This window comes from Taudactylus pleione, unplaced genomic scaffold (genome assembly GCF_031769625.1).
Source record: "Taudactylus pleione unplaced genomic scaffold, aTauple2 ptg000665l, whole genome shotgun sequence".
In the NCBI taxonomy this organism is placed as follows: Eukaryota; Metazoa; Chordata; class Amphibia; order Anura; family Myobatrachidae; genus Taudactylus; species Taudactylus pleione.
The window spans coordinates 1,367,462-1,394,319 of NW_028285067.1; the positions used below are offsets into that span (position 1 = coordinate 1,367,462).

The window sequence follows — 26,858 nt, forward strand, 5'->3', positions numbered from 1 at the left end:
CCATCCTGGCGGTTGGGATGCCGATGGTCAGAATACCGGTGCCGGATTCCCTACAACAGTCTGAATCCCGGCACCGGAATCCCGACTGCTAACATCCCGATGGTAAGTATTAAGGTTAGGTTTAGGGTTAAGCACTAGGGGGAGGGTTAGGGATAGGCTGTGGGGGTTGCTGCGGGACGGGAGGGTTAAGGCCACCGGGATCCAGTACCCAGAGCCATCATCGGCGGGGACACTCAGACAGAGAGGGGTGGGGTGTGGTCACTCGTATCTACCACCCACCATGCCACAAAGTCAGAGGGAGTGGCATGTCTGCTCGCCCGCTAAATCTATACCCCCCATGCAATGCAGTGACAGGGATCTCGCTCCTACTGAGTGCAGTGGCAGTGCAATAAAGTTTTCTTTTGCGAACCGGCACGCGCATGACATCATGAAAGTGAGAAGAACCGCGGTGTGTGAGCCAGAAGAGAAGAAGGTAAGTTTAATGTCATGCAAGGGCTGGCAGACTGAGACCGAAGACTGCTGGCTGGCATAGACATAAGGGGGGCTGGGTGACAGAGACAGAAGGGGGTCTGGCTGGCATAGACAGAAGGGGTGTTGGCTGGCATAGACAGAAGGGGAGCTGGCTGGCATAGACAGAAGGGGAGCTGGCTGGCATAGACAGGAGGGGAGCTGGCTGGCATAGACAAAAATGGTGCAGGCTGACATAGACAGGAGGGGAGCTGGTTGGCATAGACATCAGGGGAGCTGGCTGGCATAGACAGAAGGGAGGCTGCTGGCATAGACAAAAGAGGTTCTGGCTGGCAGAGACATAAGGGGGCTGGCTGGCATAGACAGAAGGGGTTCTGGCTGGCAGAGACATAAGGGGGGCTGGCTGGCAGAGACATAAGGGGGGGATGGCTGGCATAGACATAAGGGGGGGGTGGCTGGCATAGACATAAGGACGGCTGGATGGCAGAGACATAAGAGGAACTGATCAGCATAGACAGAAGAGGAGCTGGGTGGCATAGACAGAAGGGGGGCTGGCTGGTTCTGGAGAGACACTGCGGGGCTGGAGTTGCAGAAACACTGGGGGGGGGGGCTCCCTGTTTTGTCAGTCCCAGGCCCCACAATTTCTGATGGCACCCCTGCCCATACCCAACTCGTTTGATGATATCACAGAATAAATATATATTCATATCTGGCAAGAAAATGGGTAATCCTATGTTGAGATCTAAACGATGGGTATATCAGAAACTATATACCTGCAACATACAGTAATTCAAAAAGACACGCGCTGCAGTTGGCAGATCGCATTGCACTTCTATCAGCCCTGTATTGTAGCTGATTTTTGCTCGCACCTCCTTAGGCTGTGAGCAGAAATCAGATATTTGGAGGTAACAAGTAAATCTGCCTGAACCCGTTCCAACGGCCTCCGCTGATAATTGAATCCAGCCCTAATTGTGAGATGTGTTTAGTTTTATCTATTTTATTTGCAGGTGAGTGTAAATTACAGATCTGCTTTGAAACATTTTAAAATATTATTAACGTTTTCAAAAAGTAGCACATTTATGTTGGTACTAAACTTATACCGGGGCCTCTGAACGGTTGTAAGGGGCCACTTGTGTTCTTACCTGGTTCCAACATGAGCTGCTGTCTTCCCTTGCCGCCTTGCATCCTCATACATCTTTTTGGCTTGGTGTTTCTCCTTTACCTCAGCAACATGCCTATTACCATTAACTGTGCTGTAAAAGAAAACAATTCTTTGTGAATTTGTAAAAACTTTCCATCTGAACAACAATATATAAGACTGCGTGTATGAAATCCTTGTTTTGCGTACAATACTGGAAGCTCATAATCTGTACAATCATTTGCTAAGGTCTGTTCCATATCCAACATGCATGCGCAGTGGAAGCCAAGTCACGCAACGCCTGTTCAACGGCTCACACCGCTAAGGAGACGTGAGTCATGTGACAGACCTAGCACTGCAGAAGAGGAGAACGGGAGGAACAAAGTGGGGGGAGTTGCAGATAGGACAGAGTGGGGGGGGGTAGGAACGGATTGGAGCGTGGGAAAGGGACGGAATAGCAGCAGTAAGTGCAAGGGGTGGAGCAGTGGAAAAAGGGGGTGGGGCCAATTAAGCGGTGAAGCTGGGGGTGCAGCACCTTAATATTGTGGAAAGTAACATCTCAGTATACAAGTACATTGATATTGTCTTATTTCAGTACTTTGTTATATAGATGTCATTTCTGGATAATAGTCTTTTATTTTGCAGCTGTGGAATTTCTGTTTTTTATTTGTATAGCATTTATTGGGGAACATGTTTCATAGATCTCATTGAGGTACACTATTTTTGTCAAAGAAACATAACATCCAATCAGACACTAGCTTTCATTTTGTAAATGGCAGTAGATAAAAGCTAATTGCTGATTTGTTGTTTTTGTTCCTCTGGGGGGAAAAATACTATACAACTTATATCAATATGTTCCAGACCCCACATGACATAATAATATAATAATATGCTCCACTAGACCCCCCTTGTCACTTCTTTTAAATCATGTCTCCTTATGTCCGTGATTAAAACAGATAGTGCATAACAACAAGGCACTCAACTGCTGGACATGCTGCTCCACATGCCTCCTCCACATTTGTTACGCAGTGTGGAGCCCCAGGGCCGGCTTATGCTGCAATTCTTTCAGACCAGAATAGATGGGACCTCTGTGCAGGGTGTGAACTGCAAAGTGCACCAGTGCGGTGCACAGAGGAGGAAGAGGAGGCAACCAGCAACACAATGAGGCAAATGTTGGGAGGATACAGGGGAGGGAGGGCCGCAGGACACTACGCTGGGTTGGCAGCCTAGCAACAGTTTAGCAGCGTTGTGGGCAGCCCAGGAGAAGTGTCGCCAGCAGCCCAGGAGCAGCATTGCGGGCAGCCCAGGAGAAGCGTCGCGGGCAGCCCAGGAGAAGCAGCACAGGGGTAGCGTTGCCGGCAGCAGCGATGCATACCTCCCAGAGTATTGTGTCCCTCCTGGAGAGGGTCATGTTGGGAGGTAAGGAGATGTGTGAGGCATTGCTAGCGCTGCGGGCCTAAGCGGCCGCACTGTCAGACACTGACAATATCAGGAGTGGACGGGGCTTCGGGCTTTGTGTACGCCCCTGATCCGCCACTGGGGGGAGTATATTTACTAAAGTGAGAGTTTTTAGAAGTGGAGATGTTGCCCATAGCAACCAATCAGATTCTAGCTATTATCTTCTAGAAGGTGCTAGTTAAATGTTAAGTAGAATCTGATTGGTTGCTAAGGGCAACATGTCCATTTCTAAAAACTCTCACTTTAGTAAATATACCCCTAGATGTTCATAAAAAAAATGTGAACTCCAAGTATGAAATATCCTGCAAAATATATAATACCGCAGTGCATTTTATGTTCTAGTTAAAACAATGTAACAGTCTATAGAGCAGTGGTCTCCAACCCGTAGCTCGCTAGCTACTGGTAGCTTGCGGTCTTAATTTTGGTAGCTCACCTAGCTGCAGTACTGCAGAGTCAACTAGGAGGACGCCATGGGTGGAGCCACAGGCAAAGCACTTCAGGTGATTGGTGCAGCCTGTGCTTCCCCGTGGTTCCACCCACGGCGTCTACACCACCGCAGAGCGAGTGACTCTTGCCCAACCCTGCCGGAAAATCATACAGCAGCCCTGCCTATATCTTTTGCTCCTCTACTGCACGTACCTACTATCTGGTAATTAACAGTAAATTTGTGCCTGTTCTTAAACTTTATTCACGATATTACTGTAATAATTAAATGCATGATTTTCTATTAAACATTATTTTCATTTTCATTAAATGACCTTCAATTGTTCGTTTATTAGTCAGATTTTTTTTTCTAGAATTTTAGTAGCTCTTCAGGGGATTTAATTTTTCTCAAGTAGCTCACACCTCAATTAAGGTTGGCGACCACTGCTATAGAGAATATAGGTGTCTATTTACTAAGCAGTGTTAGGAGACAGAGTGAAAAGTGATAAGGTGCCAGCCAATCGGCTCCCAACTGTCATTTTTCAAACACAGCTTGTAAGATGGCAGTTGGGAGCTGATTGGCTGGCACCTTATCACTTTTCACTCTGGCCCTGATTCAGAGCCAGACGCTCTGACATAGCGCTCGCTCTGAATCAGGGCCGGGCTATTTTTTTTTTGAACGGCCTCCTGGCCGCTTGTATAGCTGTGGGTGACCACCCACAGCTATAGCGAGCGGCCAGGAAGATGGTCGCAATGGTCAAGACCATCGCAACCATCGGGCTTGCGACGAGACCCTTGTGGTAGGGTCTCGTTTCCACAGGCCCCAGAGAGATTTCGGCTCTAACAGAGCCGAAATCTCTCCCACTGACATCGTGATGTCAGTGGGGCCGTCCCCAAACGGAGATGATCACATGGGAACGCCTCCCTCTGGGCAGCCACCCGCCGGCCCGCCCACCAAAGGGGGCGTGCTGTCACTCAACATCGACAGCACGCCCCCTTTGGTGCGAGACCCGGAGTGACGGCTTGCCCGTCTCTATCCGGGTCTCACGCATGCGCATGACGGAGCCGGCTCCGTCGTGCGCATGCGCACTGGCCCACCATCGACCCGGTTGCGAGCGCACAGCGCTCACGACCGGGTCAGATTCAGGCCCTCTGTCTCCTAACACTGCTTAGTAAATAGACCCCATAGTATGTTATCCATCCTTAGATTTATCACACAAAACAAGATGTTATAGCTGTACTATTCTGAGTGTTTATAATACCTGTGAGAAAAGTCTAATCTACTTACATACGAATTCTGTATTGAGCGCAGTGTGTTGAAAGAACTGCATCTCATTAAAAGGACAATCCTTATTCTCAGTCATAATTTACAACCTAGCACACTCTGTACTGATCTTTGCTGATCTCTCTATTTGTAACTCAAGTTGGTAGAATTCCTTAGCAATGGACATTAGGACACAAACGTCGCCAAATGGTCATTTTTGTCCCAGATTTCCAATTAAAAACTTTGCACTCTGGACAAATAATGTTGGTTCCTACTTTCTTTTTTCTTAAGAGAAAAAAAAAAAATCTCAAGTGATTGAAACAGCTGCTCTTCTGTTTCCAGGTCTCTAGGCAAGCTGAAGTTTAAGAGAGACATGCATAGACGGCTGGCCAGCATAAACTTTAGAAGGACAGGGGCCGGCCAAGATTAACTTGGCCAGAGGGACAAAAACTTTCCTTGTGACAGGGAGCTGTATGTGCTCGGATGCCTTGCCCCATTTCTTCCCCCTCCTCTGTGTATCCTTGATCATTTTCCAAAAATGACTTCAAAGCACAGGGTTATTTTTGAATTATTTTTTTGTGGCCAACATAAGCAGAATGGCACGGAAATGGCAGCAACCTTCCCTGTGAATGCCTCCATCTTATAATTACTTAGCGACAAACTTACCAGCACTATGGTCAAAACATACAGGGAGTTTGTTATTGCTAAACTCAAATGTAGCTCCAGAGGATACAAAGGTGAGACCCATGGATAATTAGGGATAACATCCATATGTGACTACTGTCTGCCTGTCACTGAGAATATTATGTCTATATGTGATTAGTGTTTTTATAATGACAGAGTCCACCCTACTGCCAGTGTTTTATAATTGCCCGTGTTTTGGTAATTTGTATGTGGAAGGAAATGTGTATATTTAATAAAGACTTATTAGATATATTATTTCCATTTCTCCTGTTATGCTGGATCCAATATATGCTCTCAGTATGTCTGCTGCAGAAATGTTCATTTATGGAAGGTAATTGTTGGGTCTACTTAATGTTAAACAATACTTTGCAAAACTATTAAAATTATTTTTATTAATAACTAGCTGGGATACCCAGACGTTGCCTGGGTTGAAGACTGGACCCAGAAGTACACCTGCAGACTTTATTTGTTTACATTGTCCTCACCTATAACCCCATTCCATTGATCCTGAAAAGGACCCCACTGTTTGCTAACATGCATGCACATAGTGGCGTAACTACCGCGGGTGCGGCTGCTATAGTGCCCGAGCTGCCTCTGTGGCCCGCCGCTCCGCCTGCACCCAGTCATGCAGACAAGGTGGGCTGGTCCTGTCAGGGCTGCCTAGGGGGGCCGGGTAGCAGCGGTAATGATCTGGTGCTGGTTCGCCAGCTGATTAAATCTAGCGCACCGGCAGGCAGACATGGAAAGACAGTGCCGCCAGTTGTGGAGCAATCAGAGTTCGCGGGCCATCAGCCAATAAGCAGTGGCGTCTCTTGATTGGCTGCTAGTCCACAAGTTCTGATTGGCTGGCGACTAGAGGCGTGTTCAAATTACGCCAGTGCTGTCTGTCAATGTCTGCGACTGCCTATAATTAACTGGCAGCCCAGTCCCAAATCCACACCTGCTGGCTGCTGATGGCACATAGGGGGAGGCAAGAAGCTGTTGGTGGGAGACAGGGAGGTGAGTTGCTGGGGGGGTCATAATGTGTAAGGGGCATTACTGTGTGGCATAATATGTAAGGGGCACTATTATTGTGTGGAATAATGTGTTATATGGGGCACTACTACTATGTGGCATAATCTGTAAAGGGCATTACTGTGTGGTATAATGTGTAAGGGGCATTACTGTGTAGTATAAGGGGCATTACTGTGTGGCATAATGTATAAGGGGCACTACTACTGCATGGTATAATGTGTATAAGGGGTACTACTGTGTGGCATAACCAAAATGGGCTCTGTGTGGCATAACATAAATGGGTTCTGTCTGTGTGGGGGCAAATGTATGTGTTTTTTTTACTTCTAGGGGGGGGCTTTTAAGGTCTTGCCATGTGGCCCCCAAAGTTCTAGTTAAGCCCTTGCATGCAAACACAGACAGCTGACTAATATATACGGTCACTTTAAAAAGGACTAACTCTGGATTTTATATGAACTTGCTTGAGTCATACAATTTGACATTTGCTCAGACTGTGAGATTAAAAGAATACTTTTGTAGCTTTCACACATGTTTTTGGCAGACTGCCAATTTCCACTTGAGCCGCCCCAGAACCTATATAATTTAAGAGTGTCCCCATTTTTAGGGATTGTGTGACAGTGTGTGGCACTGACAAAGTTCAAATCTAGGCAGAAACCTAAACCTGGTCAACCTACACCACCATGCCAAATTTGGTGGAAGTCAGGCACACTTTCTCGCTTATTATATAGATTATTGGTGATACAGTAGTAATAGTTTTAGCATGCTTGTACAATAGAAGGCAGGTGATAATAGTACAATTAGGTGCAAGAGCAGAGGTTATATACAGGACCTCATGAGCCTTCACCCACGTCCCTCAGCTCCTTTCTGCTTTATTGTCACATTATGTTTGTTATGCAGTAGCTTGTAGTGTTTCTTTGAAATGTCTGCTGGTATCTTACTACAGGTATATCTATAGGAAGAAAAGTTTCTTAGTACAGGGTGGTTCCCCCTAGGGCATGTCAAACCAATTTGATAGTGGATTGGGTTCCTATGCATGTTTCATAGTAGAACCAGATATAATAATAAAAAAAAAAAAACACATATGGCCACAGTTTGATCTCCACTTGTAGCTGAGTGGCTGTTACTTGGCAGCAATGGGACATTTGCACATAGAATAAATGTTCCGTGGGCATGTTGACGGAATTCCAGGCTATTCAGAAGTGAGTACACACAGTGATCCATCTGCTTTCAGTTGGATCTATCGCACCAACGATAAGATTGGTGCTGATACATGGGGGCGATGATGACGGCTGTATTCACCAATGAATGGAATGGCGTGCTCGCATAGATTTGGCAGACTCTGGATATAGGTGGAAATCCGCAATTATTTCCTAACGCTTAAAGCAGCTGCCGAATCAGGTCCATTGTGCATCCTGTATGATAAGAAGGTCAGTTATAAATACGTGCACAATGAACTCGACTCATAGTGATAAATGTATTGGCAGATGCCTACAAGTTGGTTGGTGCATAGCGGACGTGAGCAAGGAGATTAGTCTACACTTTGAATCCAAACAAGAGTAGGTTTCACTGCAACAGTGGGTGCATTATTCCTTAGATAAACCGCTGCTTGTACTGTCAAGCCCAAGGCCAGCATCATTCAGCATTGCATGGGTTCTTTCCACTATAGTACGATTCGCACGCTCCCTTACACTGTTGTGTTCTGGTGTATATGCCATGGTTAATTGATGCTTGATCCCATATTTTCTAATGAAGTCCGAAAATCTTTTGTTTCGGTACTCTCCCCCATTGTCAGATCTTAAAGTCTTTAGTTTGTAACCCGTTTAAATTTCTACTAAATTCTCGTAGTCTGCAATTTTGTGCATCGCATCACTTTTTGCCCTTAGGAAGTACACATGGGTCATCCGTGTAAAATCGTCTATTAGCGTCATGAAATACCCGAATCCACTGAATGATTCATGTTCCATAGCACTACATACATCAGTGTGCGCCAATGATAGTGGTGTCTCAGCTCTAGTTGCTGATTTTGGGAAGGGGCATCGACATTGCTTATCTTTGATGCAATTGTAACACTCCAGATGATCAGGATTGCCTATAGATATTCCTGTCACCAACTTTCTTGATGTTTTCATATGTTATCATACTCTAAACGTCCCAACAGTCTTTGCCACATTTTCATAGCATGGCTACAGTCAGATGCAGCCATTGCATAACATTGTTCAGTATCTAAGACATAGAGTTGCTGGCATCAGGTAGCAGTAGCTATTATTGTCCCTTTCTTATTACGCACAGCACACTTGCCTTCTGTGAAGTTGATTTTGTAGTTTTTCTTCTCAAGGTTACTGATGGTGATTAAGTTAGTTCCAAGGCCTAGTACAAATAAAACTTCTTCAATATCTGTGACTACAGTTTTACCTTTAATTTTAGGTTTACTGTAATAGTCCCAGCTTTAGATGATGTGAGGACTTTGTCCCCGATTCTTCTGACTATGATGGGTTCACATTCTCTCAATGAGTTGAACCATTTTTCATTGCAACTAAAATGTGTAGTGGCTCCCGAGTCCATATACCAGCAGTCTCTCCTATGCCTGTCTGCTATGTTCAAAGCTGACTTGGTTTTGTTATAACACTTTTTCTGCGTACCACATTGGTCTTTTAGTCTGCAATTGGATGTCTTGTGCCCTTTGTGGCAAATAAAGCATTTGTACTTTTTTTTTTTTTTTTAAACATAGTGTCCATATTATATAAGGCAGATATTCTGGCAGATATCTGGTATATCTAGGTATCTGCTCTTGGAATGGTAGCAGCTTTGCACTTACAATATCAGTAGTTAATGCAGTGGTATTTGACTCCAATGCTACTACCAGAAAATTGAATTCTGGGGTCAGGTTCTGCAACATAGCCATAGCAACCTCTTCGAAGTCTACTTTGACTCCAACGGATGCCAATTGCTGGATGATGGAAAACATCTTATCAATGTATTCATTCATGTCCTTACATTCACTTTGTTTAGTCCCATACAATTGTGCCTGAGGTTTGTTGAAATGTTTTATGTATTTAGGGAGACATTAGTGCCGACATAACAGCTCTTGATTATTTTCAGCCCCAGGCTGATGTTGCCCTTAATCCGGTCCTGTAAAGAGTCAGTCAAACATGTTTGCTGGTAAAACTGTAGTGGTAACATAGACCATTGGTCTCATTGCACACAGTTACTGCTGTGAATGTTGTTTTACTAAACACAGGAGATACATATTTTGCTATTCCTCTTCTTCCCTGGATTCAACACCGTGACAGGTGCAGGCACACATATTATTCTAGAGAATGTAACCTTATTTAAATACCCTATGTTAGATGCATATTGATATACTTTTCTGTGATTTATATACTATGAGTTAAAAATAACCCCCCAAAAAAGGTAATTTACTTTTTCCCCACTTCTGTTGCAAAGTATTTTACACAATATTTTAAACATCTATGAATATTATTGGTATTTTTCTATTTCCACGGAGATGACATCCAGATTAAACACCATCCTGAGGTCAATGCCACCTGGTTTCTCCTCAGTTATGTCTGAGGGGGAAATTTACTAAGCAGCAGATTCATTTTATTTGCGCTTTGAAAACTGCCACATATCGCATGGTGTTTCCAGGGCAGGGTGTTAACTCAAACCTCATCCGATGTGTGCCAGTTTACACCCCCCCCAAGCAGCATGTAGTTCAGGCCAAACCTCATGGTACAGCTGGATGGGAAACATACAGTTTTACCTCTTACATTTTCTCAAAGCCCAGCCTGCAATACTCTGTGTCTGTGTCTGGTCCTACAAGTGAAAGGGGTGATTTGAATGACCAAGAGATAACGGGCTCTATGCCGAGTAGCATTGGGCCCCTTCACTGGCCATGGTTACCATGCTCTTAAAATATAGTGCACGCATTTGTAGTACTGCAAATGCAAGCATGCACAAGTGCGTCAATGAATATTTACGCAAGATTGTGTAATACAATTGAATAGCTCTCGGTCACTTTACACAGGAGCTACAATAGTCACAAAAAGTGTAATCGCTCCCTATGATTGAGAGTGTGGTATATTACTTCAATGCAACTCCAAATGGCCTTATACAGTAACAGCAACATGTTTAATTTCCCATATATATTTATAACACGGGGGACTTGACCAAGTCACAATGCGCGCCGTTCTCGTGGATTTCAGCTTGCGCGCATGCGCCCAAGAGAGAAATGGGTTTCTGTGCATGCGCCAGATCAGGCATACACAGACAGTTAGATGGTGCATACAGATTGATACGTACAGAGTGCACTGTCAGCGGAATAGGGATTTCTGGGTGCTGACCATGGAACGCTTCAATCTCATTTGTGATGAGAGTGTTGGTGGTGTGTATGGCGGCTTCAGTGCTCGATCGCAGCGTGCGGATGGAAATCAGGCGTCTATTCCAGCATGGGGTGGGCACAAGTCCAGATGGGATGTAGTCAGCATCCTGGCGCACACAATGCCAGCGGTCAGAATCCCGGTTCCAGAATCCCGACGGCTGCAATCCCGACAGTGAGTATTAGGGTTAGGCACTAGGGGGAGGTTTAGGATTAGGCTGCGGGAGTGGAAAGTTAGGTTCAGGCTGTGGGGGGGTTATAGTTAGGCCTTACTTGCCTACTCTCCTGGGAGTCGCGAGAGCTCCCGATTTTTCGGGTAACCCCCCACACCCCCGAAAAGAGTAGGCAGATCTACCGCATCCCACCCACTTCCTAGTGTGCTGGATGGGGAGATTTTCTGAGAAATGTGCAGGTCCGTAGGGAGTGGGTGGGGCTAAATGACGCGTATCGCATCATTTAGTTCCGCCTCCTCCTCACAGACTCGCGAATAGCATGGTTTTCATGTAAAGGGGTGGGGCCTGATGACAGCGATAGCTTGGCCCCGCCCCTGTACCAGTGAAAAGCGTCTCCTCTCCGGCAGGTCCCGGAATGGATGTCACTAAAGTCGGTAAGTATGAGTTAGGCTGCAGGAGGGGAGGTTTAGGATTAGGCTGCAGGAAAGGTGGATTAGGGGAAGGGTTAAAATACTTACCTGCATGCGTCAGGATTTCCACCGTCGGGATTACGCTGTCAGGATTCTGACCCCCGACATTATCAGCGCCGGGATAGCATACCCATCCCGTCCAGATACTATCGATGATGGTTGCGCCTGTAAAACCAGTGGGTGGGACAGGTTTCCACGTGCAGATGCACAGATTTTTAGTATACACAAGCAAATTCTCCCATTAGCATAAGGAGTAAGTAGACTACTGTAGCTGAACAGAAAAGTGGCCATGGATGCGTCCGACTGAGAATAAGTCCCTGGATGTTTTATCAATATACGGTAAGAAAATATATCTAAGCTCTGGTTATTTTTTATTGTTGTTTGTTCGGTTTGACCTGCAGTTTAATAAGGTTCAATAAAATTATGTGATGTACTTACAGAGTGAAGTTGGATATGAACGCTGAGCTGGGCAACTCCAAATCGAAGATCGCCTCCTTAGACACATCATGAGGATTGGCCATAACGGTGTGCACCTTTGTAAAGGCATAGCGTGAGACTATGGTGGACTGAATGTTCAGGCTGCGGATTGTCAACTAGAAGAGATGAAATACAGTCATTATGATTAAGCACACAATGTTAATCTGTGTTCCACTCTATTAGAAAACTGAGTTTCTTTGTAAAAGTAATGAAGTATTTTCAGCTACAGTATGTTGCACTATGGTGTGAGTGCCTACTGTCATGACGTCTGTGCAATGATGATTCTCGTGCATTGAAGAGATCTCCATCTAATTCAGCGCTAATCGACAAACAAGGGCACATGTGGTTTTGATGCACTTTTGTTATCAGGACTTTATTTAATATAGTTAATTGGATTTAGTCCTTGTCAACGCCAGGAAAACACTCCAAAACAGTAACAAATGAGGAAGTATAGCAGAGGGGGCCCAATTAGCTTCTGCTAGTAGATCTATGGAAGGCCCATATTATATCAGGGGTCATACACCTGCAGATACAACAGGTGTTTTCCATAACTGTCTCTGCACTCCTGATGATTTTGAAAGGACACTCCACATTTGAGGGCTCCACCCTGTCTTACTGGTCAGGACTACATTGACCCAATTAGCCAAACACGTGGGGAAGTAATTGTTCAGCACTGGACATTCAAAAAGAAGGTAATGAGTCAAGGGCTGTCCAGCACAAGAGCTGGCACGACCCCGTGGAGGAGTGTTACCGTACCTCATGGCCACACCCACTTCTCAAGTGAAGTAGCAGCTTGCTCCCTGCTGTCTCTCACCTAGGGGTAGGCATCGACGGGTCTACCATTGATGGTGGTCATCGGTGGTTTACATCGATGGCAGGAAACCATCTACAGGAAATCATCGATGATTTACACCATTTAACGCAATCAGTGCACCATCTGGAGGCGGTACTCAGCAGGCGGTGGGCCAATCAGGGAATTGGGTGAGGTTTTGTGAGTCTTGTCAGGGACGGAGTTAAGCTCTGTGACCCCTGCATTGGAGGAGAAAAAGAAAACATTGCTTGGCTCTCTGCCATCCATGGCCAAGGACCATTGCATCTCCATCATCAATAGAAAAAACACAGACCATCGATGGTTATAAACCATTGATGGTTGATGGCCATACCTAGTTGTACCGGACACTATAAATGTTGGGAGGTATATGGTGAGCAGGTTTTTGGAACGGCCAGGAGACCCTGCCTACAAATTGTAAAAAAGTGGCCCATTTGCCTACAGGTGGTTATTTTATGGCTATAAAATAAAATGTTTGCTGAGGATAACTTTCGCTATATGTTAGTGATTATTGTATTGTGTATGGCCCATGTGTTTTCAATGCACTTTTGATGCATTTTTGTGCTTATAAATTCACATTTAAGAAAAGAAAAGTAAAGAAAGAAAAGTAGATGATTGGGGAAAAAGGTAAGGGAAGAAGACATAGGAAAGAATGTGAGATGACAAATACAGTAATGGCTGTACCTCAACTACTGAATACATGAAACAAAGTTAATGTGAACAACTTGTTATTATCAAGTAACAACACTGGTGTTTTGTGAATTGTGTTTTTATTTAACCTAGTATTACATATCCTATTAAAAAGGTAACAATAACAATAAAAAGAGGCATATAATGTACAAGTTTCAGGAGCTTATCAGAAATAAATACATTTCCTATTAACCTAAGCACAGAGCCTAAAAACACAGGAACAGTTTGAATTTATTGGCGCACTACAGGTACCAGCATGTTTTGTTGCACAAAATGTCTGCCAGCACTTGCACAATCACATGTGCCAGCATGCCCTGGCACCCAGGAAATATGCAAAACCCAGACACATACAAACCCCAGTTTAATGTAAAAAAAAGACACTTAAATAAAACACAATATTTCTCCCATAGGGAGCCTGTCGCAAACGACCGTTAGTAAATGCAGTATTTTGCACTTAGAACCCGCTGCCAATCTGAGATGATGCCCGATGGTTTGCAAACCCCTGAAAAGCCCATGCTTAATAAATTCACCCCCTAGAATCTGTTTACCTGCTGGGGCCAACAACATTTTCTTTAGTAAATCCGTCTCTGCCTCTTGTCAGAAAAGGAAATACTGTTAAAACAGAGTAGATGAGGAAAGCAAAATAATTCATCAGCTACATCAGTGGTTCCCAAACTTTTTTGAATTATGGCACCCTAGAGTATAAGCATTGTTTTCACGGCACCCCTAGTTTAAGCTTGTTATTGAGAGAATCAGAAAAAAATTAGTAAAGTGAAGTAAATTGTGCTTACCTCAAAGTTATGTGGTGGGGGACAGGTTTGCACTTCTGGTTGTTCACATATTTACATTACATTGACCATAAATAATTTTATTTTGTACTGGACCACCAACCTGAAGCACCCCTGCAAGTGTCCCGAAGCTCCCCAGGGAGCCACGGCGCACAGTTTGGGAACCACTGAGCTACATAAAAATAATTGTAAAGAGGTACTCTTATTGGTAACATAGTATAGTATTTAATGGTACTAAAACAATATTGCAAATATGAATGAGCCACAAGTGCTGTGTCCAGCTGTGCAAAGCTGCTAGAGACCCAAACGGACTCGTAGCTATAATTATAGAATGATAATGATGCTACTACATTTAAACTAGGGGGATGAATATTTATGTAAACATTTATTGTATTTGTTTATTTGCAAATATGAACATTACAAGTTTCCCAATTTAGTTTGTACAACATTGCAAAGCAAATTTAAAACCATGGAGGCTTATGTAATAGGCTGCGAGCTGGAGCCGCTGCAGGGATTCATGGGAGTGTTCCTGCATTTTTAAAGCGGCAATCATTTTAAAGGCAAATCCAAGCTGGTTTCGCCTTTAAAATGATTGACGCTTTCAAAATACGGGAACACTCGCATGAATTCTCGCAGCAGCGCCAGCTCGCGCCCCATTACATAAGCCCCAAAGTATCAGAAAGGTAAGGGATGTTCCAGAACGGTGACTGGGAGGTAACAAGGCTAAAAAGGCTGCACAGAGATGTTCCGTCTGATGGGAGTGTGGTGGACATGTTGCGGGCGTGACTCGCTGAAAGCAGTTGCGTGTACAGATGAAGAACCGCTCACATTGGAGAGCACACTCAGACGGAGAATATGCGCCAGCCATAGAGTTGGTGCAAGTTTCGGTTGTGCGAGTGATGGTGGTATCTAAAGACGCACCAAGTGGTATTTCAGCACCTACAGACGCTGACAGTAGGAGTCTCAGTCCTTGCACAGTCGGACATGGATGTGCACCAGGGTAGCGACATTAGCATAAAGAAGCAGACACGCCTGCGTCAAATTACGCAGAGGCAACCTCGTCTCTCTACGACTCAGAATCAGCCCCATTGTGTTGATCAAGAAAAGAGTTCCTGAATAAACCCATTTTAATTCCAATATGTAAGAAAATAAACTATGAAAAGCAACAAAGGAAGTGAATAATTTTATGGTCACTGTATACCCCGGGCTAATCGTCTCAGATCTATTCAATTAGGTCCTGCATCCCCCTGCGTCCTAAGCCCCGAGGGTGCACTTTTCCTCGCAGTATCAGGAGCTGCGAGAGAAAGTCTGCATTAAAATGGACCCTCTTGGATTTAACGAGTTGAGAAACCCATAACTTTCTATGTGGAGTTTATGGGCTACCGCGCATTGCACAAGGGTTTACCATGCTGGGAAAATGCTGAGTAGTTGAATAGCTCTCGGCGTGGAACTTGGAGTTTTTCCCTGCATGATAAGCCCCGTGCCTAATTGGATATGCCCCAAAGTGTTCTGCTAGCTGGATGTTTTGTACTGTAGATCATGTTTCATATGGTTATGTGATAGATGTGGGCAAAGCCTGATATTGAGTACATACAGACAGATGAGTCAGGTAAGCCTACTTGGGGTATTTTTGTTTGGGGTAGAAAAATACTGAAGATCATTTTTCCATAAAAAAGTTTTGCACTGTTACACAGCAACCCTCAACCGTGACACACAGAACAACAGCTACCTAAGAAAGTGCTCCCGTACTTCTGAGCTTCAACACCGGATTCCTCCGCTGTAAACCCATCCTTGCACCTTTCAACACTGTTCTCTCACTTGCCATGCCAACTTACTTCACTTCTCTAACATCTACCCAGAACTTCTAACCCCTGGGGGCATATGTATCAAAGCTTGATGTGAGATAAAATTGTGAGATATATATCACCAACCAATCAGCTTCTAACTTACATTTTGCAGGCTGTGTTTAAGAAATGATAGTTTGGAGCTGATTGGTTGGTGATATATATTTCACAATTTTATCTCACATCAAGCTTTGATACATATGCCCCCTGATGTCTCCTTGACACCTTAACAAACCAGATTCTCATTCAGACTGCACCAACTCACTCTTCCTCACCTTACAGCACATGACTTTGACACCTACTTGAAAGATAAAATCAACACCATTTGACAAGATATCTTCTTGTGCCAGACCCTGAACACCTCGCCCACCATATTTTACACTCACCAATAGGTGAAAGAATATACTCATATTGGATAACAAATATGTGGATGTTTTGAGTCTGGATTAACATCATTGATCTACCAATAATATATGTGTTTTTGGATGGCTGCAGCTTACACTCCTACATATTTTCCCTATAATAGACTGGTGTATCTATAACACTACAGTTATTTGCAGGATATCGACTATTCTGTGATTGTTACATTTAGTTTTGAGAGCGCTGAAGAATACAGGTTAGCAATTCCATTGACACAATTTATCAGAATGTCACTGTAGCAACTGCGAATTCTTAACTGTATGAATCATAGGGGATTGATGCAGCAGTTATATTTCATATCAAAGAGGAACATTATTATTCATATCCCTCAAATGTACAAAAAAATCTTTCTATTGTGTATTTAACATTGCTATTTAAGTGGAATAGGTATTATTATTGTTAAAAATCACGTATTATTAGATTGTTGCAGACCTTCAGTAAACTAATAATAGTAAATTCCTCAACACACATACACTCTAACACTTGTGGAGTATCTATATGTATGTTGATAAATATATTAATACATTTATACTACATAGATTTACTCTGTTCTGTTACAGTACAGTGCCCATAATATTAGGAGACTAGAACAGTGGACCTTGCTTTTTATATACTAATCGTTCACATTTTTCTACCTTTTTACACTAATCTGTATGTATGTCAGTTAGGGGTCTATTTACTAAGCAGTGTTAGGAGACAGAGTGAAAAATGATAAGAAAGTGATATGTTGCCAGCCAATCAGCTCCCAACTGTCATTTTTCAAACACAGCCTGTGAGATGACAGTTGGGAGCTGATTGGCTGGCACCTTATCACTTTCTTATCACTTTTCACTTAGTAAATAGACCCCTTAGTCTTAATAAAAAAATATTTTTAACCTCTATATTTCACGGTACCATTCCTAGAGAATGTGATTTTTCCCTATAATAATAATAATAATAATAATAATAATAATAATAATAATAACAATAATAATAATAATAATAATAATAATAAAAGTCAAGTTTTAATATATTATTTTTCTGCATTTGCGCCCATCATTAACAACCCCTAGCTCTTCTGTACACCTCATACACTCACCAATCCACCCTGTTCTTTCTGTGACTAGGGATGAAATGCCTGCACCCATCTTATCACCTCACCGTACAACCGGCCTCTTTGACTATGTTCCTTCCCATCACCTCTGCTTCCTCTCTCCACTAAATGCCCCCCCCAACCCCCTCCCCCCTCACCTCTTTCCACTGGGACAATGTCATCCTCCTTTAAAAACAGGCTCATCTCACAAATTTTAAATAAAATATATCTTGGCCCAGCTTCTCTCTCCAACTGGTATGCAGTCGGGAAGCCGGCGGACCTAATCCCGACAGCTGGCTTCCCGACTACTTAATCCCGGTGAGGGTTAAATGACAGGTGTCTAAATCCTGTTTGAATGGATGCTGGGCGCCGCTGCGGATAGCCGTGCGGGGGGGGGGGGGAATTAGTGTCAGGGCTTCCAGGGGGGGAATTAGGGTTAGGCACCCCCCCGGGAGGTTAGGGTTAGGCTAGGGTAAGGGAGGGTTAGGGCTAGGCACCCCCACGGGGGGGCTTAGGGTTAGGCACCCCCCCGGGGGACTTAGGTGTAGGCGGCGGGGAAGGGGGGGTTAGGTTTAGGCACTTAGAGGGGTGATTAGGGTTAGGCATTGGGGGGGAAGGTTAGGCTTAGGCACCCTAAATGTTAGGTTTAGGGGGTTAGAAATAGGTTAGCTAATACTTACCTTAGATGATCAGGATTTCCTCCTCTGCCGGCCTCCTGGTGTCGGGATTCCAACTGCCGGGCAGGGGTCCTGCGGTAAATCATACCGCTTCCCTCCAAATACCTATTTCTCTCCTCCCCTTTGCCTTCATATTACTTGAATGACATGTACACAATCACCTATCTCATTTACTTCCTTTTAGACTCTGAAATCAAGCATTGAGCCACAACATTCCACTTAGGCGGCCCTCGAAAAAGGGATCAAAGATCTATTTACTGTAAAGTCTAAGGGTCACTTCTCCAAATTCAGTTCATCTTCCTGGACATTTCTGCTGCTTTCAACAATTTTGTTGACCCTCTTGTCATGCACAACCATCATACCATTGGCTATCGTGGCTATTTCTGTGTGTCACTCCACTTCTTTAGTGCTTCTACTTCTGACACATCCTCCCCTCCGCTCTCATCTGCTGGGGGACCCACAAAACTAATTTCTCACTGTAAACCACTCTTCTTTATAAAATAATTTTCTCATCCAGCCTCCAGCCCTCTAGGCTGATGACACCCATATCTACCTCCCCTGGCCTTCTCTACTATCTTCTGTGACCAACTCTCTCCATCCGGATGTCCTACTGCTACTTAAAGCTCATCACGGTACAGCACAGACAGTATGATATTTTCTGCCATAAACAGTTTTCAAATCTTTAACTCTATACTGTTCAAACTGGTGAACCCTCACAAGTGTCCCAGTCTCCACCCTGAACCACAGTTCATCTGCTTGACTCATCTGTGGCCCTTTTCATTGGATTGTAAGCTGTATTATGAGCAGGGCCCCTTCTTACCATTTGCTTTTACATGCCCATTTATTTTGGTCTATCTTGTATGTTTTTGTTTTATGAATGCCCTTTTTTCCACACTGGTATGAGGAGCACTGTGGCGCCTGACAAACCAATGAAAATAACAACAATCCTTGAAGAAGAATGAAATCCTCTGTAGGCTTATAACACGGTATCCCACTACTTCCTGTTTTACTCACACCACAGCCATTTCTTTCAAGGTCACACTAGAGATGGTCCAGCATTAATTATTTTTGTTTGTGAATGGGGGGTGGGGATGGGTCTGCAAACTCCCACTCTTCCTTCTTCTTCAGAAATATTGCCACCCATTCTGATTCCTTTTAATTCCCTGTTTTTATTAAGCTTGGGCAATTTGGTTGCTTGACATCACAGTATGTGCAAGATAATTACCTCCCTTGGGGGAGATTTATCAAATCTTGGAGAGAGATAAAGTGGAAAGTAGAGATGAGCGGTTTGGTTTTACTCGGTTATGTTGGAATCTCAAAAATGGCATCAAATTAGCGATCCAGCTCTCACGTGTTTTGGATAGCCAATAGGATAAATCTGAACTAATCCGAACTTGTGCTAATTTGGCGAAAAGAATCGAGTTAAAGCCGAACCGCTCATCTCTAGTGGAAAGAGATAAAAGTGCCAACAAAACAGCTTCTAATTGTAATTTTACAGGCTGTTCTAGGAAAAATGATAGTTAGAAGCTGATTGGTTGGCACTTTGGGGGAGATGTATCAAACTTTGGAAAAAGATAAAGTGGAAAGAGAATAAGGGGGATATTTATGAAAGCTTGGATAGAGTTAAAGTGGAAAGCGATAAACTACCAACCAATCTGCTCCTAATTGTCAGTTTTAAAACACAGCCTGCAAAGTAACAGTTAGGAGCTGATTGGTTATTACTTTATCTCTCTCCAAGATTTGATAAAACTCCCCCTGTGTGTTTAACAGTTTGGTTTATACACTGTGGTTAGTGTTACCTAAATATTGAAATCATATTTTTACAATCACTTCAACTGTTGCTGGGATTTCCTTAATGTAACAATGTGACTCATCCTAACTAAATATGTTTTTAGCTGTAGCTAAATGTAACCTGCTGTGTGTCTCTGCTACCAAACAATTAATCACGTTTTCAAATATTTTCATAATTCCAATACGCAAGCTAATGCATATGAAAGGAAACCCGTCCTTCAAACCTCAGTAATAAAAAATATTAGCGTTTTGTTAATTTCCTTTTTTGCACACAAAGTTGTATTGAAAATGAAGAGTTGAAAATCATGAACCAGATAAAAAAAAAGTAAAATTTTGTCTCCCGTTTCTAGTAGCAGTGAAATAAGCAGCCTTTTCTTATAGCGTCCATATGTTTTAGCTCTCAGACAACTCTACATAAAGAAATGTATTAGAGCCTTAGGTAACTCCCTCATTGGCATCACAGGAAGCATTTACACACCTGCTCCATTGAATGTGACTTCATTAAAGATGTGCCACTGGAAAAATATGTCTACTTGTCCAAATTATTTAAAAGACACATGGAAACTAACCTACAGCTCTCACTAGCTCTCGAGGGATTAAGGAAATATTTTATAGGAAAACAGACGGGGAAACTGTGCCTACCTTAGGGCTGGTACAAGTTTTGACGGTGCGACCGATGGTGGCATCTAAGGATGCACCAATTGGTATTACTGTATGTACAAAAGGGAAGGACTTTGTATCGGCATTTACATAACGTTGAAGACAGGAGACCGCCAATACCCGCAGCTGTGGACGCTTCTGCGTCCACCTCGGAATGAGGCCCAGACTTTCCAGCTGAGTCTACTGAGGGTCCTGCCTTCATGCAAGGACATAATGGGTTTAGTTATGACACACCCACAAAGGCGTCAGGAGTCATTAAGACCATTAGTTGGAGACAGGCCTAGGCTTAAGTTAGGCAGATGAGTAGCACTGGTTTTAAGACGGAATAAAGGCTCATGGTCAGGTTATCGAGCAGACTTGGGTGATCATTAACAGGTCGGGTCAGAAATGGATGGCAAGTTAGCAATCAGGAAATTTAGCAACAAGCCAATTATGTAACGCATAGTGAGCAAAGCTTCAGCTAATAATAATGATATCTGTTGCATGTAATAGGGTGCGAGCTGGCGCCGCTGTGGGAATTCATGCAGTGTTCCCGTATTTTAATGCGGCAATCAATTTAAAGGCAAAACCAGCTTTGTTTTTCCTTTAAAATGATTGCCACTTTAAAAATACTGGAACACTTGGGTGAATTTCCGCAGCAGCGCCAGCTCGCATCCTATTACATAAGCCCCCAGGTGTATTGTTAGTTACATAGCCTGTTGACAGAAAGGGCAAAATTTACTAAGCGGCGGGTTCTAAACCCCGGTGGTTTGGTGGTGGTTTGACGGCGGGTTCTATTCTGTTCTATACCCCGGGGGTTTGGTGGCGGTCTTGCAGCGGTTTCTAAATGACAGCCCTGTTCTATTCTATTCTAAAATGACTGTAGTTTGGAGGCGGTTTTGCTATCTGCACATTTACTAAGGCCAAAACTGCTGCAAAACCGCTGTCAAAACACATTTTAGAATAGAATAGAACAGGGCTGTCATTTTGAAACCGCTGCAAAACCGCCACCAAACCCACGGGGTTTAAAAAAGAATAGAACCCGCCATCAAACTGCCGGGGTTTAGAACCCGACGCTTAGTAAATTTTGCCCAAAGTGTGACCCCAAGTAAAAAAGACAGATAAAGGAGTGATCGGGAAATGCAGAAGGAGATCCATAATGGGTAGATGGTCTACGTCTTTATTAGCTACAAATTGTTAGCATTTATTTCCAACTAACAGCAAAAGGTAAACATGTTCCATAGATTTTTGCAGGATGCATTCAAGAGCTGATGAAAATATCATTACTGTTAGGATTGATGGGGAATGTTGCCCTGGACACCTCAGGGCAGTCGGGCTTGCAGCAAGTGGTGATGTGATTGCACTGCAGCAAATCAGCTCAGAGGGGCCTGGCTTGTTAGGAGTTTGTGATTGGCTATCTGTTCTTTAAAGTGCTGGAAGCTTATAGCCACAGCGTTTCTGAATTGAAATCTTATTCTATTCTCATCTCTTATGGACCGTACACATGGTCAGATTAGACAACAATCAGATATCATTGTCTGATCGACCAGCATGTGCTGGATGATCGTTATCGAACATCCAGCACATGCTCCATTCCCCCAACTACTATAACGACCCTCGACCAATGATCGTGAGTCCCTATAGTAACCAGGCCTGGTCGATATCGACCAGGTTGGGTGGCATGCACGGGCGATGGTCGATATCGACCATCCGTGCCCTCGAATCGTTTGGTCGTTAGAGGGGACAAAAAAAGGTTGATCCAAATGATCAAACGATAAGCGATATCGTTTAAATCGACCAAGAAATCTGACCGTGTGTATTCACCATTAGACAGCAGCCTCCTGCCCTGACAATTTGCTTTATTACATTACATTTATACAGCAGACTGCCTTGTTTTGGCTACTGATTTACTTCCCCCGACATTTGCAGATTCTGACTACTGTAGCTGCCCTGACTTCAACTGTGTACCACCACTCAGAAAATAATTTCACACCTAGAGCTTTCTTTCGCGAGTGACATTTTGTTGCCTGTTCTTGGCCTCCGTTCAATGGATAAATCTGCTATCCCACTCACAGGGGTTTATGTATCAAGCAGTGAAAAGCAGGAGTGGACCAGTGGACAAGTTGCCCATAGCAACCAATCAGCTTTGAAGTAGCATTTATCAAGTACAGTCTATAAAATAATACGTAGGATGTGATTGGATACTATGGGCTATTTCTCCACTGGTCCACCCCACAGTGAAGTACACTTTCTTATACTTATACCTCTATATCTCTATCACCAGAGCCAGAGTCAAATCTAGACTTAAGAGCCTAATACTACATGATTAAAACCTGGGGAAACTGAGTACCAATTTTATCTTTTATGGGAAAGGTGAAAACCACGTTGATCTGCTCCAAATGTATTAAATACTAGAACACATTATACCTAATCTACAATTTTTCTTTCAAATGATCATGTGAGTCATATTGATGATATAAAATATAACATGAATAATCTTGTTCAGATATAATATTACTAGTATAATGGACCAGCATATGCCGGGTCACCTCAGTCACCGTCCACAGCCCGAGTCTGGTCAGCCCCACCACCTTTCTGCTTTTCGTCAAACCCCCTTTCCATCATGGCTCCATCCTTGTCCCCCCTGCACTCCATTGAACCTTTGTCCAGACCACCACTCCCCTGCGGCTCCATCCCGACTACCCCACCCCTTGTCACTTCGTCCCCTGCTCCCAGTGGGAGCCATTTGTGCTCGTGACCAGGCTTCCACTGTGCACGCATTGAGGAGATGGGACAGACCTTCAACATTTATTATAGACATTTTCTATTTCCTGTAAGTCTTCATATGTAATTTAATATAAGGAAGGATTACCTATTTCAGAATTCTATTCATTTGCCACTGAAACTACTTCTGAAAATATTTACAACATTCACAAGTTCCCATGGCGTACTGTAAAATGTTTCACATTATGCGGTTTACTTAGGAGGCATATAAACAGCCTGAGCAGTGGTAAAGATCGGGGCGATGTAACAGATGCCTAATACAGAAGATATTAGAGCTATCGCCTGCGTTACACAAACTAATGCTGCAGATAACAGTGCTCATTATTCTCAATGTAGACTGAGGTCAGGGACAAATTGCCAGGCTCAGAAAAGCTTAGCTTTTTTGGAATTTGGTGCCAATGGCTAACTCCTCGTTCAGATGGCATTAACCACTCTAACCCTATGTGGAGCACATCACCTTATGGAGTTCTCCTGATCCCTCCCCGGCAGGCATGATGCTCTTCGCATCCATATATCATAATAAGGTTCTGCGCTTGCGTGGTCTAAGAACCCAGAAGTAAAGTGTTGGCATTTGCAGGAAAAGATGCTCACATGGAAAAACGCTTTTACTTGCATATGTTCACTTCTGCCAGGTGCTTCTCATGATGCGTCCAGCTGTACATCCCTAGCAGCTAGTAGTAGTAGTTTGCGCACTTAGGACTCTAGATTGTATAGTAAAAGCTTGGAGACATAATGACAGTCTTAAGGTGCCCATCCACTAGACGATTTATGTGAGCTATTGAACGATAACGATATCGTTCAATCGTTCATAAATCATTTGCAAATCGCTTGCAAATCGTTTGTAAAAATGTCTTAAACGACCAGTGATGCGCGTGCCTGCTAGTCGTTTAGACATCTATGATCGGGCAAACATGCTGGATAATCTGACGATATCATCAGGTTCAGCATGTTTCCAGATGATTGATCTGCCTGCACTGAACAACTGCTCGTTCAGTGCAGGCTCATCACAGACTGACAAACGACTGAACGATTATAATGTCGTAATCGTGCAGTCATTTTCATGTTTGCTTAAGTAGTAAATACTATAGTTGCATTGTTTGCATACAATATAATGTAATGATTTGCCATATACACAGTAGAGAATAATGTCTTGAAGCTCTTATTATTATTTATTATTAACAGCGCTTTACAATTTGAATCAACATTAACATTTTACTGGGCTGTAAAGACATACATACGTAAAAGACATACATAAGGGTAAGAGGGCCCTGCTCACAAGCTTACAATCTTAATACTAAATGCAAGCCACATGTTCCAAATTAAATATAATTAAATACAAGCACATATCAAAATACAAATTAAAGTCAATCAAATTCAAACATCTGTTCTGTAATCCGTTTGAGATCAACTGGGAATCTTCTTTCCTGCTGCAATCCGAATGGAAATAATGGCTAAGAAATTTGAATAACTGGCTGTGTCTTCATGCGATATCGTATATATTATACACACTAATAATTTTAACAGTAGGGGTTAATCCTCAGTAAGCTAGTATAGGTGTAACTATAGTGGGTGCATGAGGTACCTTTGTTATGGGGTATGGAAGTTTAGAATGCCCACCTAGCTCACATCGGATTCAGTACAAATTGGTGTGGTGAGGACAGGTGACACTGTATTGAATTGTATATAAAATAACAGTCTGTGAACTACTTGCCACAATGCTAGTGTATTTAATACAGTGTACTGAATACACTAGATCTTGGCGAGTACTTAGTAGACTGCCCCTATCTACCAGCCAGCCACTTGGGTTGCATGCATACCCTGTTATACCCCTCCCAGTGTCAGGGGTTGTAAGTGTAATAATCAACAAAATCTACATATGGACCTATGCATAAGTACTTTGGTTACACAGTACAAAGATGCATATTTCACACAAACAAAACTAAATTCTGTTCAACTCTACATGTACCCCATGACGTGCAGCGAACAAAATACCCCCTTACACAACACAGCACATCTCAAATACGTTTAATCCTGTATTCGTGCAATATTTACAGTAATATCTGAATAACAGATAAAAATAACAAGTTATTTTTATGCTGAAAGGAAAGCAGCACAAAAATACTAAAAGTATTCTACTCCTTACTGTGTAAACCAGCTCCAGTCATAAAGCGTTTGTCCAGTAGGTCAGACCTGGTGTAGAACAAGTCCAGGGCATTATTTGGTGGACATCTATAAACACTGAGGGGATAATGTAGGGTTGGATGCATTTTATGTAAACAAAGGATACGCGCTAGGTTTATGCTAGGAGTAAACAGTAGTATATATGCTAGGAGTAAATAGTAGTATATGAACTAGATTCCTGCTAGGAGTAAACAGTAGTATATGAACTAGATTCCTGCTAGGAGTAAACAGTAGCATATATGCTAGATTCCTGCTAGGAGTAAATAGTAGCATATGAACTAGATTCCTGCTAGGAGTAAATAGTAGCATATGAACTAGATTCCTGCTAGGAGTAAACAGTAGTATATGAACTAGATTCCTGCTAGGAGTAAACAGTAGTATATAAACTAGATTCCTGCTAGGAGTAAACAGTAGTATATGAACTAGATTCCTGCTAGGAGTAAACAGTAGTATATGAACTAGATTCCTGCTAGGAGTAAATAGTAGTATATATGCTAGGTTACTGCCAGGAGTAAACAGTAGTATATGAACTAGGTTACTGCCAGGAGTAAACAGTAGTATATATGCTAGGTTACTGCCAGGAGTAAACAGTAGTATATGAACTAGATTCCTGCTAGGAGTAAACAGTAGTATATGAACTAGATTCCTGCTAGGAGTAAATAGTAGCATATATGCTAGGTTACTGCCAGGAGTAAACAGTAGTATATGAACTAGATTCCTGCTAGGAGTAAACAGTAGCATATATGAACTAGATTCCTGCTAGGAGTAAATAGTAGTATATATGCTAGGTTACTGCCAGGAGTAAACAGTAGTATATGAACTAGATTCCTGCTAGGAGTAAATAGTAGCATATATGCTAGGTTTATGCCAGGAGTAAACAGTAGTATATGAACTAGATTCCTGCTAGGAGTAAATAGTAGCATATATGAACTAGATTCCTGCTAGGAGTAAATAGTAGTATATATGCTAGGTTACTGCCAGGAGTAAACAGTAGCATATGAACTAGATTCCTGCTAGGAGTAAACAGTAGTATATGAACTAGATTCCTGCTAGGAGTAAATAGTAGCATATATGAACTAGATTCCTGCTAGGAGTAAATAGTAGCATATATGCTAGGTTACTGCCAGGAGTAAACAGTAGTATATGAACTAGATTCCTGCTAGGAGTAAACAGTAGCATATGAACTAGATTCCTGCTAGGAG

The 26,858-nt window shown here is 43.0% G+C and overlaps 1 protein-coding gene across 2 annotated transcripts in view; it reads right to left on the reverse strand.

The window, feature by feature from the left end:
- The window catches only part of ITIH6 (inter-alpha-trypsin inhibitor heavy chain family member 6), a 97,473-nt gene that overhangs the window by 59,182 nt on the left and 11,433 nt on the right, over positions 1-26,858 (reverse strand). For both annotated transcript variants that reach the window (XM_088455678.1, XM_088455677.1), the window contains exons 3-4: positions 11,903-12,057; positions 1,611-1,721 (exon numbers count right to left, since the gene is read on the reverse strand). In XM_088455678.1, the coding sequence (XP_088311804.1) occupies positions 1,611-1,721; positions 11,903-12,057 (266 nt within the window). The remainder of the gene's footprint in view (positions 1-1,610; positions 1,722-11,902; positions 12,058-26,858) is intronic.